At 41.8% G+C, this 15,798-nt stretch overlaps 1 protein-coding gene across 3 annotated transcripts in view; it reads left to right on the top strand.

The window, feature by feature from the left end:
• The window catches only part of LOC140994900 (leucine-rich repeat-containing protein 49), a 38,977-nt gene extending 24,751 nt beyond the window's left edge, over nucleotides 1-14,226 (top strand). For all 3 annotated transcript variants that reach the window (XM_073464735.1, XM_073464736.1, XM_073464734.1), the window contains 6 exons: nucleotides 1,535-1,630; nucleotides 7,950-8,184; nucleotides 8,469-8,654; nucleotides 9,146-9,255; nucleotides 12,097-12,250; nucleotides 13,470-14,226. In XM_073464735.1, coding sequence (XP_073320836.1) covers nucleotides 1,535-1,630; nucleotides 7,950-8,184; nucleotides 8,469-8,654; nucleotides 9,146-9,255; nucleotides 12,097-12,250; nucleotides 13,470-13,685 — 997 coding nt within the window. In that variant the 3' untranslated portion in view covers nucleotides 13,686-14,226. The remainder of the gene's footprint in view (nucleotides 1-1,534; nucleotides 1,631-7,949; nucleotides 8,185-8,468; nucleotides 8,655-9,145; nucleotides 9,256-12,096; nucleotides 12,251-13,469) is intronic.
• Nucleotides 14,227-15,798: the final 1,572 nt, after the last annotated feature.

Raw genomic sequence — 15,798 nt, 5'->3', positions numbered from 1 at the left:
TCAGGCAAAGATAAGAAGTCATTGTATTCATTGTTATTCCTGCTAACATCAGCATTTAGCTGTTAGCATTTTTCTAGTCTGACCAGATGTAGACTGTTGGTATCAAGTATGTCATTGGGGGCCGTTCCCACCTTCCTTCTGCTATCTGCGTGTACTGTTTTCACAACCACCATCGCTATATGAAACAACAACAACCACCACCAAGCTAGCAACATACGTGCAGAAACTGACGAGTAACTGTAACATGAAGCTTCTTTACTAACTGCACAAAATTAAACAAGCTAGCAGCTCTTCCTTTTTCTTTTCATTACCTTTTCTTTTTAATACCAGGGCTCCACCTCTCCACATGCAAACCACGTGTCCCCCAGCAATATTAAGGGGCACCGTTGCTACATTCTGGGTTAAGTTGTGATTGGTTTTAAGACACGCAAACAAACCAGAGCTGTTATTAGATATCTGATATTGGTCGCCAACCTCAAGATTGAGTATCATTGAATTTGCACATTTAATTTTTTACTGTTCATTTAGTTAGGTACTTGCTCACTTCTTCTCTCAACTATATAAGTGTTTTGTGAAGTGTTACAGTGGAGTCACTCACATGAGATTTCATCCTGAGGGAATAAAATTGTGGAGGATTCATTAATATTTTTAATATTATCTGATATTTTACAAATCTTTTGACATTAACATACTGCTGTATGTACTGTTTATATACAGTAAGTCAACATGCTAACACCATGATAGTCTCATTATTATCTAATTATTTAGATTTAATTAGTAGTACATAATGTAGCTCAGATGGGAAGCTGAAAACATTATCTTTCATTGGGTTTGGATTTCAGGATGTTTGATTCGATATAAAGAAATAATGAACTCATAAGTGTCCTCTCCTCTCCTCCACTCCATTGTATCAGTACCATCGTACCAACTAATGCTCCAGGAATAGGCACTGAGTATCTGTTGAAGAGGAGCAGTGATCAGATTAAATTGTAACCCTGCAGAGCTGAGAACTGTTGGAAGTCTTATCTGGGGCGCCCTGATAATTTTAAACCATTTTCCTGTTTGCTGAAGTCAGGACATCAGTGCCAGTACTGTCTGACTGGAAACTCAGTTGGCAAATGGAGACAAATAATTAGGTAGAGGAAGGGAGATAACGTTTAAATTGTGAAAGTCTTTCAACGTGTGCAAGTGTAGGGAAGATTTGGGATGAGAGAGAGGCATGTGTGAAAGTGAGACAAGCACGTGCATTGTTTCTAGCATGGTAATTGTAATAATTTTGCTTCTTTTATGGTGCAGTTGTTTCTAATCCTGTAATGCATGTTTGTAATTACAGGGCAGAGAGTCTGTGAAATCTCTTCTTATGCTTATGATTCAGCTGATTCCAAAATTGGTTTTGATTCTAAAAACCTTTTAATGTGAGCCTGACTTTACAGGCTTGCTTCTCCTTCATCTAAGGGGGTTTTGAAATGAACAGTTTGCTTTGATGCTGAGTGTTTAAGGTTTTGTTTTGTTGTTTTTTTCCTTATTTCATCAGACGGGTAAGCCCAGGTTCAGGACCAGAGCGACCGTCAGGGGGGACGGAGATCAGACTTCGCACCAACAGCCGTCCAAACAGCCCACGAGATCCCAAGTAAGACAAAATGCAAAATTAAATGCTAAAGTAAAGCTTTCTGTCTTGACAAGTAACACTATGAGACAGAAACTGAGTGCATATTTTATGATTTCTTCTCCGAGTTCTGTTGGATTATTTCCTCTAGTGGGATCTAGCCGTGTGGATAGTTCTGGTTTTATTTGCCAAGGATTTTAGTTATCTCTCATTGTGACACCTCTGTTGCTTTGGTAGATGGGAATTTTGCTTCAGACAATGTTACAAGAGTAACATTGAAAAAGGGTAGACAGGCTGACACTCATGGATACATAGAGCATGTATTGTAGAGAGATCATCCTGGTTACATACGTGATCCCTGCAACAGCTGCAGCATCAAACCCATCTTGAAATATTCCTCAGCAGTGAAGTGACCCCTTTACTTACTCCAGGATCGTGGGACTTGGCTGCTCCTTCTCTGTCAGTCCATGCACATCTTAGACATGCATTGACTTTCTTCTTCCACTGTTTATAACATGATGTTGGAAGCGCTCTAAATCAACAGTCTGTGCTCAGTCTAATGTGAGCGTAGGGCTCTGATACGCTCTCCTACACAGATTGGGATCCAGGTCTGGATGAGTTATGAGGGGGAGGCTGAGATGAAAGAGGGGCTGTGTCGAGGACTATTATTACATGTTTTAAAAGACGGCTTTTCCTTCCTGCGCCAGGATATGAATATGGGCCCCGGAGCGCAATCCCTCAATGGCAATAGCTTTCCTTTACAAGATCTATTATGACTCGAGACATGCGGCTTAACAGGTTATGGTGACGAAACAGGACTCACACGATTCAACACTCTTATGAGTTGGGAGTTGTGTTACGAATGAGGAAATAACAAAGGCCTTTACGAACCCCCGGCACTGCCACTAACTTGGAAGAGAAGCAAGATGTGTCAAAGGATAAAATCCTTGTAATGCCTGGATATATGTACAATAGGTGGAAAATTTAAAGGTTGTTTGTTTTCAACAGTGTGAGTGGTATATTGAAGGGTTATAATAATGCCTACATACAGTAGTGTAGCCCAGATGACCTCAGATAGCTCCTGAAGTGCTAGATACTGTAGAAAAAAGACCATCCTTCCCACTGTAGAGCATGAAGTGGGCAGATGAGGGATGATCTTGTCTCTGTTTTTTTTTAGGCCTGTGAATCAACACTCTTTCCTCACTAGTGTATGACATCACGTATCAGTTCTCTGGAGTGTGAATTCCCAGGAAAGGGAAGAGAAGGTTCATTCTTTTGCACCTCGAAGAGACAGCATATGGTTTGTTACAAGTCATCCTTAATCCTGTTACTCCAGAATCTCAACAGATTCTTGGTTTCCGATTTAGGTCAGGGGTTGGACCTGGCACATCCACACATCTGGATCTGCTCAGTGGCAGCCTGGGGTAACCTACGTGTGTCTTCCTGAGTAACAAACTGATGACTGCCCTTTATTCCTTTAACTTTAGAAAAGTCAGAGCCATGTACAGTATATGATTATCTCAAAGTTTTAAAAATCTGTGAATGGAGAACAGGCGTTTAGTTCAGTTCAGTTTGAAAAGGTTACTATAATCTGCATAAATTCTGCATATATACGGGCCATTGTTACCTTTTTCTTTTGGTCAGGTCTGTTGTTATGCGATCATAATGCTCATCCAGGATTTCTAAATAAACAAGTTTTGTCTCCGCAGTTGCTGAATGTTAAATGATTGCATTGTTGGAATTATAAATAAAAACTACGCCTTTAAAAATGGCCAGAGTTCAGAGACTGGGATGAAAACAGATTCTAATAATTTATTTCCGCACACTTTTCAAATCGACATTTATGATCAGTATGGTGAACAAAGTGTTTTGTTTGTCACTGAGCATTAAAATACAGTTAAATCCAAAGATACAACTCAACTGCCTCACAGCGTGATGAGAAACTGAGGAAAAGACGAACATGATGTCATCTCTGGATGGCATTAGCAGCCCCAGTTTGATGACAAACTGAAGTGGATGTTGACAGCACACTTAGCGTGATTGTGTCAGTGTGTTCCTAAAGTAAGTTATGGGACAATAGCCTGTGTCAGTGCCAACGTGTGACTGTGATGCACGCTCAAATGCAATCCTGTGCAAATTAAAGATTTATTTGACCTCCCCTGAGAGATGGGGAGTAGGGGTGCATGGCAGTTGAAGAGTTATTACTCAGAAACTCAATAGTGGGGAGATGGCAAAGCCTTTGTACTGCTCATACATCCATTTATTAAAGAGCTGTGCTGAGATCCTGAACATGTGGCTTTTCAGGCACATAAAGCAATGACTTGTCTTCGCAATTCGAGTGGCTCCTCCAGTGAAACCTGAAATCGAAAAACCACCGCATACTGTAGAAATGCACTTTACAGCAGTGTGCAGCACTCGGCACCCAATAAGCCCATCATCTGCACTGCACCAGCAACTGCCACTTGAACCATTTGTTTTTACTTTTTAACGGAGTGAAATGACGAAATGCTCAGAGAGTAGTGTTTCAGACACATCACTGCCACACAGTATTCAGGCAGTTGGAGACATGTGTATGCTACAAGCCATGTCTTTGGGGGGATTAAGTTGTGAAGAGATGACAGATGTCCTTTTTTAAACTCCTCTAGGATTAAGTGAGATAGCTCTAATTGAATTAGATTCAGAGTCTAATAGGCCAGAGCAGGATCCATGTAATTGTGACAGATTCTTCCTTCGGTCTTCCCAGTCTAGCTCACTTCTTCTCTCAGTGTTAGTGGCCGGGTTCATGTCAGAAGGGGATTCAAGGCCACCTGGCAGCCTTTCAGCTGAGATTATGGGGGAACAATCTGTGACACAGTGCAGAGTGGGTTGATGGCGCACTTCCAGACGCACCAATGTTACACTCATTCCTTACACGACTCGTCTACATGTTACGCTCCACATCCTGCAACGCTCTCCAACCCCTCCTGTTTTTTACTGCCTTTGGCAACGCTGCATCTCGGAGGTGCGGCATATCCATAAGATTAAAATGCCTTTCAGTGTCTGGCACCTCCCCATCTGTTGCTGTCCACGTCCCATGTTTTGGTCCACGTGTGTGATTGCAACAGGACACAACTACCAAATCTTTTAATGCTTGAAGTTTTTCACTACCTCTCAGTCACTGCTCTTTCCGCTTGAATGCACATTTCATTATCCAGAAGAGTACACTCATCATTCAACATTTACATGCTCACCTGCCTTTGTAGCTGCGCTGCTGCAGGAATCCAGTGCCTGTTCACATCTGTCAATGCCTTTGTCAATTCTTGAAGTTAGTAGTGTGACAGAAACCAGGGTCCTCATTAAAGACACTTCCTACATCTGAAATCCTATCCTATCTCAGTTTAGGATGACATTTTGGATTATTCAAGGATACAATGTAGCTATTACAGAAACAGTTGGAGACGATAACACGATGTTAGCCTGCTGGAAAGGCTAGCACTGAAGTTACCAGAGACCTTTTATATGTTACCCTGTTGGAGAGCTAGCATTAATGTTAGCCTGTTGGAGAAGGTAAAACTGAAGCTAGCCTGTCTGAGAAGCTAACACGGAAGTCAGCCTGTTGGAGAACTGATGTTAGTCAGTTGGAGAGGCTAACATTGAGGTTGAAACTAACACGGACTTTAGCCTGTTAGCTTTAAATTTTCTGGACCATGTATTAACATGCATGTCCTCTCCTCCACTTACACGATTATTACCTCTGACTAGCTAAAATTAAACACCTGGGGTATTTATAGACCCTGTGTGTAGTTCAAGGTGTCCTGCTTTCTTTGCTTTAAGGGGATTTTTTTAGTTGGACTGGACATGTGGCCACTGGCAGCAAAGATGATTCTACCACCATATCTACTTCTCCTGATATATCCCTGGCTTCCCCCCACATCCTCCTATGACCATCCCTTGACATTTGATTAAGAATGGCTTTAATACACTAAAGCCATTCTTAGGTGGCCTGGAGGATCACCTTAGGTATCACACACGTTTAATGTGTCTGCAAACAAATATAATGATTAGATGGGACATTCCCTGTCTTTATTAAGAGGGGTTTAGGCTGCATTACACAATTAATCTGGTTGATGTGTTTACTGGCAAGTGTAATTTGTGGCTTTATTTGTAAGGCTGTAGCTCCCAAAGGGTATTTGACTTAACTAATTAAAACTGACTAAACTCCAGGGCAAACTACAGCCTAAAATAAGACTTTTAGTTATGTCACACTGTATACTATACTCAAGCAAGCAGACCACACCCACACACACACACACGCCTCACAGCCATGCTCTAAACTGCTCTTGCACTTTGCCGTCTCCTGAGGCACCTGACCGTTCACCTTTCCTTTACACTGGAATGAATCAGTTAAAGTGACTTGAGGCCAGAGTATCACCCACCCAGAACCTGATGACAGTGTCGGGTCACGTTCCTCCTCCTGCAGCTTACACAAATGTTGTGCACTATGATTAATGTTTATTGACCATATCAACCGTCCTTACTGTGTTCACCTTTTTAAGACAATCACTTGATTCCAAAGTACGCAAACTCTCTTGTATCTCAATTGTAGTAAATTGAATAGTAGTAAGTTGAATATCTTTGGGTTTTTAGACTGTTGGTGGGACAAAAACTACAGTTTACAGATTAATTGAGAAAATCTCCTGCAGATTTATCTATAATGAAAATAATTATTTGTTGCAGCCCTAATCGACAGCATATTACTATGATGCACCAACCAATTTCAATATTATTTGGATTAACTTTTCTAAACTGTATGTAATAATCCAGTAGCTTAATTTTAAGGTACTGTATTTTATCTTCCAAGGCATTATGTACAGGACTTCATTGGATTTTTAAACTCATACTTTCTAAAACAAACAACTTTACTCGGATTTAGTAAAACAAAGAAAACTAGAGATGGCAATTTCTGAAGAAATTGCAGTGGTGAATGCTAGCTGTTGAAAAGCTGATGCTAAATGCGCATTGCTGGTTGTAAAAAGCAGAATAATACCAATCATGTGTGAAAGATGTGGAATATTTTAAGGTTTCGTTGAAAAGCTGACGCTAAACTGAATTGCTGGCTTTAATTTATTTGAAGTCGCATCTGAAGGAATATGAAGAGTCACAATAGTGGGATAAGAATAAAGCGTTCAAAATATATACTATAACCTGGGAGCTACATTGTGTGGCTTGAGTACTAGCTGGGCGCTAAACTGCATTGCGGGCTTGAATTTGTATGGAGAAGTAACTCAAAGAGTGAGGAAGAGTCACTTACTGTGAATGGGACTGATACGTTGCGTGGGAAAGTGGAAAAGACGATGCAAAATAAACTGTGTGTAACTGTAACTTTCCTAATCACTCCTATCTTCTCCCGCTCCCTTTTGTTTTTCCTTTACTTGGACCACCTTATTTATTTGGAAATTGCTCTAATGTTGAAGTTGGCCTTTAATAATCCAGTTTAATTGTTTGCCTAATCCTCCGAATCTTTGATTCCCTTTTTGGTTACTCTCAGTCAGGAAAAGAAACAGTTCCTTCTCTTCTGTACAGAGAGGAGTCACCTCTGGGGAATCAGTCTTACTCATCGTGCAACAAAGGTGGTCTTTTCAAGGGAGCTTTAGTTACACTGCAGCTCATTTTGTCTCCCTATGTATGTACCTCTCTGTCTACAGTATATCTACTGTCCTTTCACATCTCCTTTTTCTGCCCCTGACTCTTACCCTTTCTGTCTCTCACTTCACTTCTCAAACACACGCGTTCTAACGATCGGTCCCAACAAGAATCTTGGATTTGAGTTCTGTAATCAAAGGATTAGTCTTCTAACCACTATGACTTTCTGTAGCGGCGAGATTGGGAGGGTGTGAAATATGAATAGGGGTGATTAGTTTGTCGGCGGGCCGAAGCCAAAATGATCAGTGTTAAGTAGCGTGCAGCCAGTAGCCATCTGATGCTCTGCTATGCTGAGAAGTCCCCCGAGTGTCAGCAGACCCAGAGGGCTGAGCACATGGGCTCGGGCAGGGAGATTATGTCTCCTTGAGACTCGCCCAGATTCTCAACTCTCACGACTCTCTTATCAGAGAAAGGGCACTTCAACTGTGGTATAGCAGCATAGAAAGCAATTAGGCAAGACAAACAGGACATTGACTAGACCACTGCGTGTTCTGCAGCAATGTTTTCTTCTTTTGGCATAATGCCTGTGTTAAAGCAGAGAAAAGCACTTTTGGCCCTAAGATATTCACAAGGCAACAAATTCTGTCCATTCAGCATATCAAGACTGATTTACAAAGACTGTTTTTGTGTGTGTGTGTGTGTGTGTGTGAATACTTTGCAGGCTTGTGGAGGCAGGGAGCGGCAGTGTTCAGAGCTTGTCCCTCTCTGACAGTCACCTGGCGGAGCTGGATGGAGACACCCTGCGTTTGTTCGGACTCGGAGCCCTGGAGGCCCTGGAGAGGGGCTGGGGAGTTCAGACTGCTGGTGCTGTCACTGTAATAACCTTCCGCTACATCAACTTTGACGCCATTGTACCAACACTGCCGCGAATAAGGGTCAAGTTCCCCAATCTATCGGTGAGGGAAGCAGCCATGTACCATAATGAGATATGGGATCATGTTAACATAAATTAAAGAGGAAAAAAGTAGAGTGTACATTTTTATTTTTTCCTTCAGGTGCGGCTGTAGTAAATGCTGAAAACACCAAACTGCCATATTATGACATAAAAAGTGTGGATTTTGAAGGTGTTGGCTGGTGGATACCTGCCCTCAATGACAGATGTTCCCTGTTTGTCATCGACTTTTGCCTTTATCCATCCATTTCCTCACTTCCCTGAACCAACCTGTTCCTTTTTCTGCAGCACATGATCTTCTTGGAAACCAACATCAGCCGTCTGCCCCAGCTGGCGGCCCTGGCTCAGGTGAGGCGTCTGGACCAGCTGACCATCCACCCAGAGGGCAATCCAGTGGTCAGTCTGGCTCTGTGGCGCTCCTTCGTCATCTACCGCCTCCACCACTTCAACCTGCAGAGGATCAACGGCCAGGAGGTGAGGACCAGCTTGTAAGCTTTGTAAGACTCATGTAGACTTACCAAATGTTACCTGTATAAAAAAAATACATTGAATTCCTTAAAAACAATGTACAAGAAAGAATTTGTCATTTAAATACAGAATAATATAAATTTGCAGATTTTAAGGTTAAAGGAATAGTTTGACTTTTTGAGGGGTTAGCCTGGCTCTGTCCAGCACCTCTAAGGATCACTGATGAACAGGTTATATCTTGTTTGTGGATTCAGTTCAAAATGTCAGACTCTTCTCATTAAACTCCCCATAAGTGCCAAAAAAGGAGAAACCCGTCCTTTACTGTTAACGGCCGTGAATTATCGGCTCATTTTAATAAATGATCTTTAAATTTGTTTATTCTCAACATCTCCTCTTCAAATAATTTTATGTCACATGTCATAGACACACATGAAGTAGCCAACCACTCGAGCACCTTTTGCTGTATGTGTCAGTCCTCATTTGCGTGTCAACCTCAGGTGACCATGAATGATGTGATCGCTGCAGAGCGGGTGTTCGGGACACTGGGTCATATAGCAGCCACCGAAACTCCACGCTGCCGCCTCCTCCTTTTGCTCGAGGAGTCCAGGTGAGAACTTGATCTCAGGCACCTCACCACAACATAACATTAAGTACACTTTAATGACAGGTGTGTGCTGAGTCCTGGACTGTTTATGTTGTTCATTTAGATATGTCAAGAATGTGTTGGGTCTTAAATGCATATATGTGTGAGTTACAGCTTACAGCTTGTAGCGGTGTAGCCTACTGTGCATGTATGTGCATGCCTGCGTGTAGCATTTAGTGTGTATACATTTGTGTGTGTGTGTGGGTTCGCGTTTGTGTGAGACAGCGAGACAGAGCCTGGCACCGAGGAGCCAGAGGAATTAGACTATGTGTCTCAGGGTAAGGGTGGGTACTTGGCACTTGGACACAAACATTCCTCTCTCTCCCCAGCCAAAAGTTCTTGAGGTCTGTCACTCTTGGTTAATGAAAAACATCCTCGCAAGCAAAAATCTGCTGAATTTGTCACGCACAAGAATATTTTTTAATGTGTCTTCATATAACTATTCCTCTGAGGGTTGGAAAATCGCCAGGTCAAATCATCTGAATGACTTAGAAAACTCTATTACATGTAGAGCTCACAATAACTTCCATTGTGATTGACAAAAATAGGGGAAAATAAAAGAGTCATTCAGTCAGAATTGGATGAAAGTGACAGTAGTGCAGTTTTGGTGGTGTAGAGATATGAACAAAATTCATACACACTGTTGAGCAGTATGGCAGTTTGTGAGCATAAAGAATTAGCGCTGCCTCAGTGTCCTCAATTGCACTTTCAGAATGATGTTGGAGGTGAACTAGTTAACTTTAGGACAACTGACTCTTGGCTGCAACTCATCCTGAATCACACACTGTTACGGATAGATATGACACAACAGCCCAAGGGCGAAGATTATTTTTGGATCGGTATTGAAATCTTAATCACTGTTATCTGCATGCGCAATCATTACCCCTGAAGTAGATCCACTGAATGTTGTTGGATTTGACTTCTTATCTGTCAAAACCTTCCTGCTGAAGATTATATTTTCATTTAAAATCTGTTTTATGGAAAAAAATTCTGTGGATAAAAGGAAATAGGAAACCTTTGTGATGCCTGCAGACACAGAAATGAACAGAGTTTATTTCTTCCATGTAACGGTCATCAGGGTTGTTCAGGGATTCAGGTTCTACTCAACACATTTCATCACCGGTGGGAAGACATCAAACGGAAAACATTTTAATGTGTAACCGAATACCCCTGCTTTAAATACTTAAGGCTCTTGTTGCACCTTGTATCTTACAAAATGAAACAATATTGCACAAGACCTTCAAACAGATCTCCTCGGCTCTGTGTCTCTAAAACTCAGTCTGCACAACCTGATATCATCCTGTTGGAGTTGTGCCTGGAACATCATATTTAATGTTGCTCCAGGGCCATAAATGATACTGACCAATCATAGTTTTGTAATGTTGTAGCTTTGCAGCTCTGGAAAAAATACACACATAGGAGAAGTTATCCTTTGTAAATCGTGTTAAACGTACTAAAAGGGGCTATTTTAGCCCAAACCATGTTTTACTAAACCTAGCCAAGTTTTGTTTGTGTTTTTTGCCTAAACCTGACCTAAAGCAACATAAATGAATAAGTGAACGTAAATTATTTTGTTCTTATCGTGGAGCTAACAATTAAATACTGGATACAGCGTTGGAGAAGGTGCCCTGTTCATCCTTATGAAAGCTGCTCAGTGAAGCCAAAAAAGCTTGTGTGCACTAGAGACTTCTGATTTAGCGCCCAGATAACTTGAATAATAGAGATGAAATGATTTAATCTGGCAGCACTCCTGGACTTACCAAATTTTATTGGATCAAATCATGATAGTTAATTGAGTCATTTCGGCATGATTGTGACTAAAAAAAAAACGTATCCACCATTTTGCAGACAATGTAAGCTTAAGGGAAAAAGTCGTTTTGGGCTCCAGTGCATCAGGTGATGTTGTCATTACACGGTTTGGCGACCACAAAAGTTGGCTTCGAAGCCTGGCGTTCTTCCTGCAGGCTTGGTTCTGTTCAGGACACAAACCCTGGTCTCCTGGGTGAGAGACCCATGAATCCACAACGGCTTGCTCAAAATGCCGACTTTTCATGACCAAACACAGCAATATCACATAGATCCTTAATTATCGTGTTGACTTTAGACTCGAACACAACATTGAGACTTTGCTTAAAACTCGACCCCTAGTGTTGCAACGTTCCCATCACACGTTGGGTGTTCTTTGCACAAGAACCATTTGGGTGGGTTTTTTCCTCACCTGATCGTAACTGCTGTTCTCTCGAGGGACGTTTACACTCAATTACACTTCGTTTGATGGATACACAACTTGATATTTCTGATACTGACAGGAGCTGACAGTGAGGTCTACCTTCCTTCAGCTCGTTTTACCTCGTTAGTCAGCATATGTGACTTACACACTAAAGCATTTGGCGCACACACACACACACGTATGTACATATGCACACAGACTTTACGAATTATCTTATCCCATGTGGAATGTTTGCCTCCAGCCTCCTGTGAGCATCCTGGCAGTGGTGTGTGGAACATGTCGGTGCAGCAGTGTATCACATGAGTGTTCATACTGACAGACAGCAACATTTGATGTAGTTTCACTTTTTAAAGTCCTCTACGGCTTTTTTTAAGTACACACATCCTGCTGCTGAGTGATGAGAGTGACATTAAAACACTCAGACAGTGCTAAGGTGAGAGCGTGTTATTTGATGGACAAAAATATAAACTTGTGTTGCCTTGGTGTCACTCACTTTCTGCCACTGTTCCTCGCCAGGTGTCTGTGTGTCTCTGCACTCAGAGTCTAATTACCTCTTGTCTCTGTTCACCCTGAAGAAAGCGCCAGCTGCAGTTCCTGTTGGACGGGCGTGGCCGGCGAGCAGGGCTGAGTCCGGAGGAGCTACGAGACAACGGGAAGCTACTGGGAGAAGGCCTGAGCAGAGCGCTGTTCAACTACCCGAGTAGAGACTGTAGTGCAGACAGCCCTGAGGTCAGTTTGGGGTTTCTTTTACAATTTTTTTTTTTAACAGTGGCCAAGTGGCTTCAGACACTGCTTCATCTCTTGAAGTTGGCTTTAAAGTTGGTAAAAACTACTTTGAGTCCAACCTCAGCCCACATTTGTCAACCAAAAGCCACCCTGGACTTGCTGATTTGTGAAGTGACACACCTGTTCCCCACTTTACATCAGTCTTTACAGTCTTTACATTTTGACATTAAAATCTTTTTGTGTTGTGAGTTGTGTGCTTATCTTATCCCAAATGTTTTGAACAATCTACATGCAGAGAAATCAGACATTTGTTGAAGGTAACAGTGGGTTTCATTTGGTCGCCTGTCACTATAACGCACAGGAGAGAGTCAGAGTGAGGAAATAAGTCAGCGAATGTGAATAAATGTTGATACATAATGTCAGATGGACTGGCAATTAGCAGTGGTTGTTTAACAAAATGAAAACAGTGACTCACATGATCCCACGCTACTGATCTGTTTGTGCAGATCAGGCACTTCAGTGCCATATTCAAGCTTGTTATGGCATTACTTCCTCCTGTTCAGATCACCTCTCTCACTTTGATAATCTTCTTCCACCAGATGTACATTTTTTATCTGGTACTGAACTACATCAAAGTACAAATTCAATTAATGGATTATTCCAGCTTCCAGCTGAATTCACTGTACTAGCAAGTATTGTCTGTGTAGCCACAGCCGGATACAGCTTATGATTCTGTGGCATATAGATAAGGGTCATAACATTACATCACATTTCACATGCACTTTAGGGCTGAAGGCGCTGACAAGATGAACATGTAACCAGAATATTAAATCACTATACTTATTTACTTTTTATGACTTAAGTTATTTCACATCTCTCTAAGACCTATTGGACAGGAATTTCCCAAAAACTGACATCATCTTGAAAGCTTATTTTGGCTGTATATCACGTATTTGTTCCTGTGTCAATCATTTTCAACAGTACTGACACAACAATCAATACCCTGCTTCAACAGCTAGATTAAATGTGCACTGTGATAGCTTCATGGTTATTTATGATACATCTAATGATTGTGCTCCTGATCCAGATCCTCATTGGTTCAAGTTGTTGTCAATCATAGTACCAAGCTTGGAAGCTTTACTTTTTCCCACTTCCTACTTTTCCTGCTACTACACCTCATCTTAATGTACTTATGACAAATGTTCTCTTGTTTGTCTCACAGGAGGGCACTGTGGAGTCATCGGAGCGCGCTGCCATGATAGAGCAGTACCTCCAGGAGTTGGTCCAAAGGGCGTCGGACACCAATCTGAAGGGCGAGGCTCTGCACAAGCTCTGGCCCTCCATGTTTGCAGAGATGGTGAGGGACTGTGTGTTGGAGATGAGGGACCGAGCAGCCTTCCGCCAAGCCAGCCTTGCAAAGCTCACTGAGACTAAGTGAAGAGGACCAAAGGTTCACTCTTAGACACACACACAAACACAAACACATGTGGACACAGCTTGCCCGGGCGCCTCCAGGGTTTCATCTCGAACTCCTTTAACCCCAATCCTAACACATCATCACGTAGTGACCTATCACTGACGATCATAAAGTCTTTGGAAACTGAAGGGTGTATTTCCCCAGTGTGTGGGAAGCTCTTTCTTAAGATGGATGTAGACTGTTTTAAAGATGATCATGACAAAAGCATCTTGATTGAATGTAGATTTTCACTGACAAACACACAGATTGATTCTTCAGTGCTCGGAGCTGTAACATACTTGAAGGAAGTTTAAAGGGACTTATTGACTCAGTGCATTGTGGTCCCTACGGAGCATCCTGTGCACTTTAAAAAGCCTTCTGAATGACCCGTCCTCACCATTACTGTCATCAGCTGAAAGTGTCCGCTGTCTCTTTTGTCGAGACTCGAATGATTTTTCTGTGTCTTAAGTCTTGTTTCATGCATCCCTCACTTTCTCCTGCCTGACATAAAAAGAAGGGCACAAAGGACTTTTTCTTTGTTTACCACTGATTTTCTGTATTGTACTTAGTATTAAAATATTCTGTACTAACACTCAGTTCGTCTACATGGTTTACATGATTGGTACTGATCTGTCTACAGCAGTGAAGAAGTCGTATCATATCAATTGATTTGTTGGGTGCAAGTGTTTTCCTGTTCCTTTAAGGTTCGTTAGTGCTCAAGTTCATCTCCGAGTCAGTTTACACCTCATAAACCACTGGTCCTTCATCAGACAGAGGCTGTGTATGTGTGCTAAGAAGTCTAGAAACCATGAAGCGTCCTCAGGCTGGTGTGAACTCGGGCTGGAATGTCCCTGAAGGCGTAGAGGCTTCACCAGTTTCTCACCACCTGTCTCTGCTCCCCTCACTTAAACCATCCCACAAAGAAGTTTTAACCCTGGCGTGTAGGTGGAGATGTGTCAAACACCTGCACACACACACACACACACACACACACACACACACACACACACACACACACACACACACACACATACACCAAGCAGTTAACAGGTGCTGCTGTCCAATGTCATCCACTCAACTGAATATCATTGCCTTGTTCACAGGTATTTTGCTTTAAGAAGACAAGAACAACAGGTTGTATGTTAAATGAGTTTGTCTTTTCTCAGTGCTGCGTTGTTGTCTTCTGGTTTTCTCCACAATCCAGTGGTGTGAGTGGTTAACCCTCAAAGACCTAAACAGCTGCCGGCGGCTAAAAATAGCTTTTGTTCTAAAATGTTTAAGAGATTTTTAACAACAAATCCTGTCTATATGCTTCAAGATCTCATGTAAAGCTTTTCAGTTTCACACTCTTGAACGTGATTATGTCGTCACTTTCTGCAGCAAGGAAACCCAGTACCCAAGTTTCTTCCTCTGGGCCAGCAGGCCATGATTGTAGCCAAGGTACTTTTTTTTTTAATGGATAATCTATTTCTTTAAAAAAGGTCAGTTTTGATTTACTCTCCTCTGGACATGTCTACGTGGTCAGTAAATTAAATATAGGATTACACCTGTTTTCACTGAAAAACACTATGATAATATTCTAATAAATTGCTGTAACTTGCTTAGGAAAGGTCAGATGTAGACACATTTCATGTAGAAGTCTAATACATCTTTTTAAATTAAAAAAACCTCATGACCTAACCTCATGAGGTTCTGTCTGAGTTTATAGTGAAAAAAACACAAAAGGTTCTGGTAAATTCATCCATTCTCAGACAAAGCTAATGTAAAAATTGGGACTTTAAGTGAGCCAGACTGAAACTTCTGGTTCTCGCTAACTGCTGCTAACTGTAACTGCCCGTAGCTGGATTGCTAACTCAGCCGTGTAGCTAGCGGGACCAGGGGAGTGTCTGTGTGTAAACTGCTAGCAGAGGAGCTTTGGACTGGGATGGGCTGGGGCTAGCTGGTTAGCATGCTAACTTCAGTAGATATCTCTGCAACTCAGTACAGAGACATCATAATGACAAAACTGTTTTTTTTTTTATGTTTTCAGCTTAAATTCTTACATATTGCCCGTTTAATCTTCCAGATACTTATTGTTCTACCATCAGTTTATCTA

The sequence above is a fragment of the Pagrus major genome, chromosome 4 (genome assembly GCF_040436345.1).
Source record: "Pagrus major chromosome 4, Pma_NU_1.0".
Lineage (NCBI taxonomy): Eukaryota > Metazoa > Chordata > Actinopteri > Spariformes > Sparidae > Pagrus > Pagrus major.
This window is presented reverse-complemented; position numbering and strand designations above follow the sequence as displayed.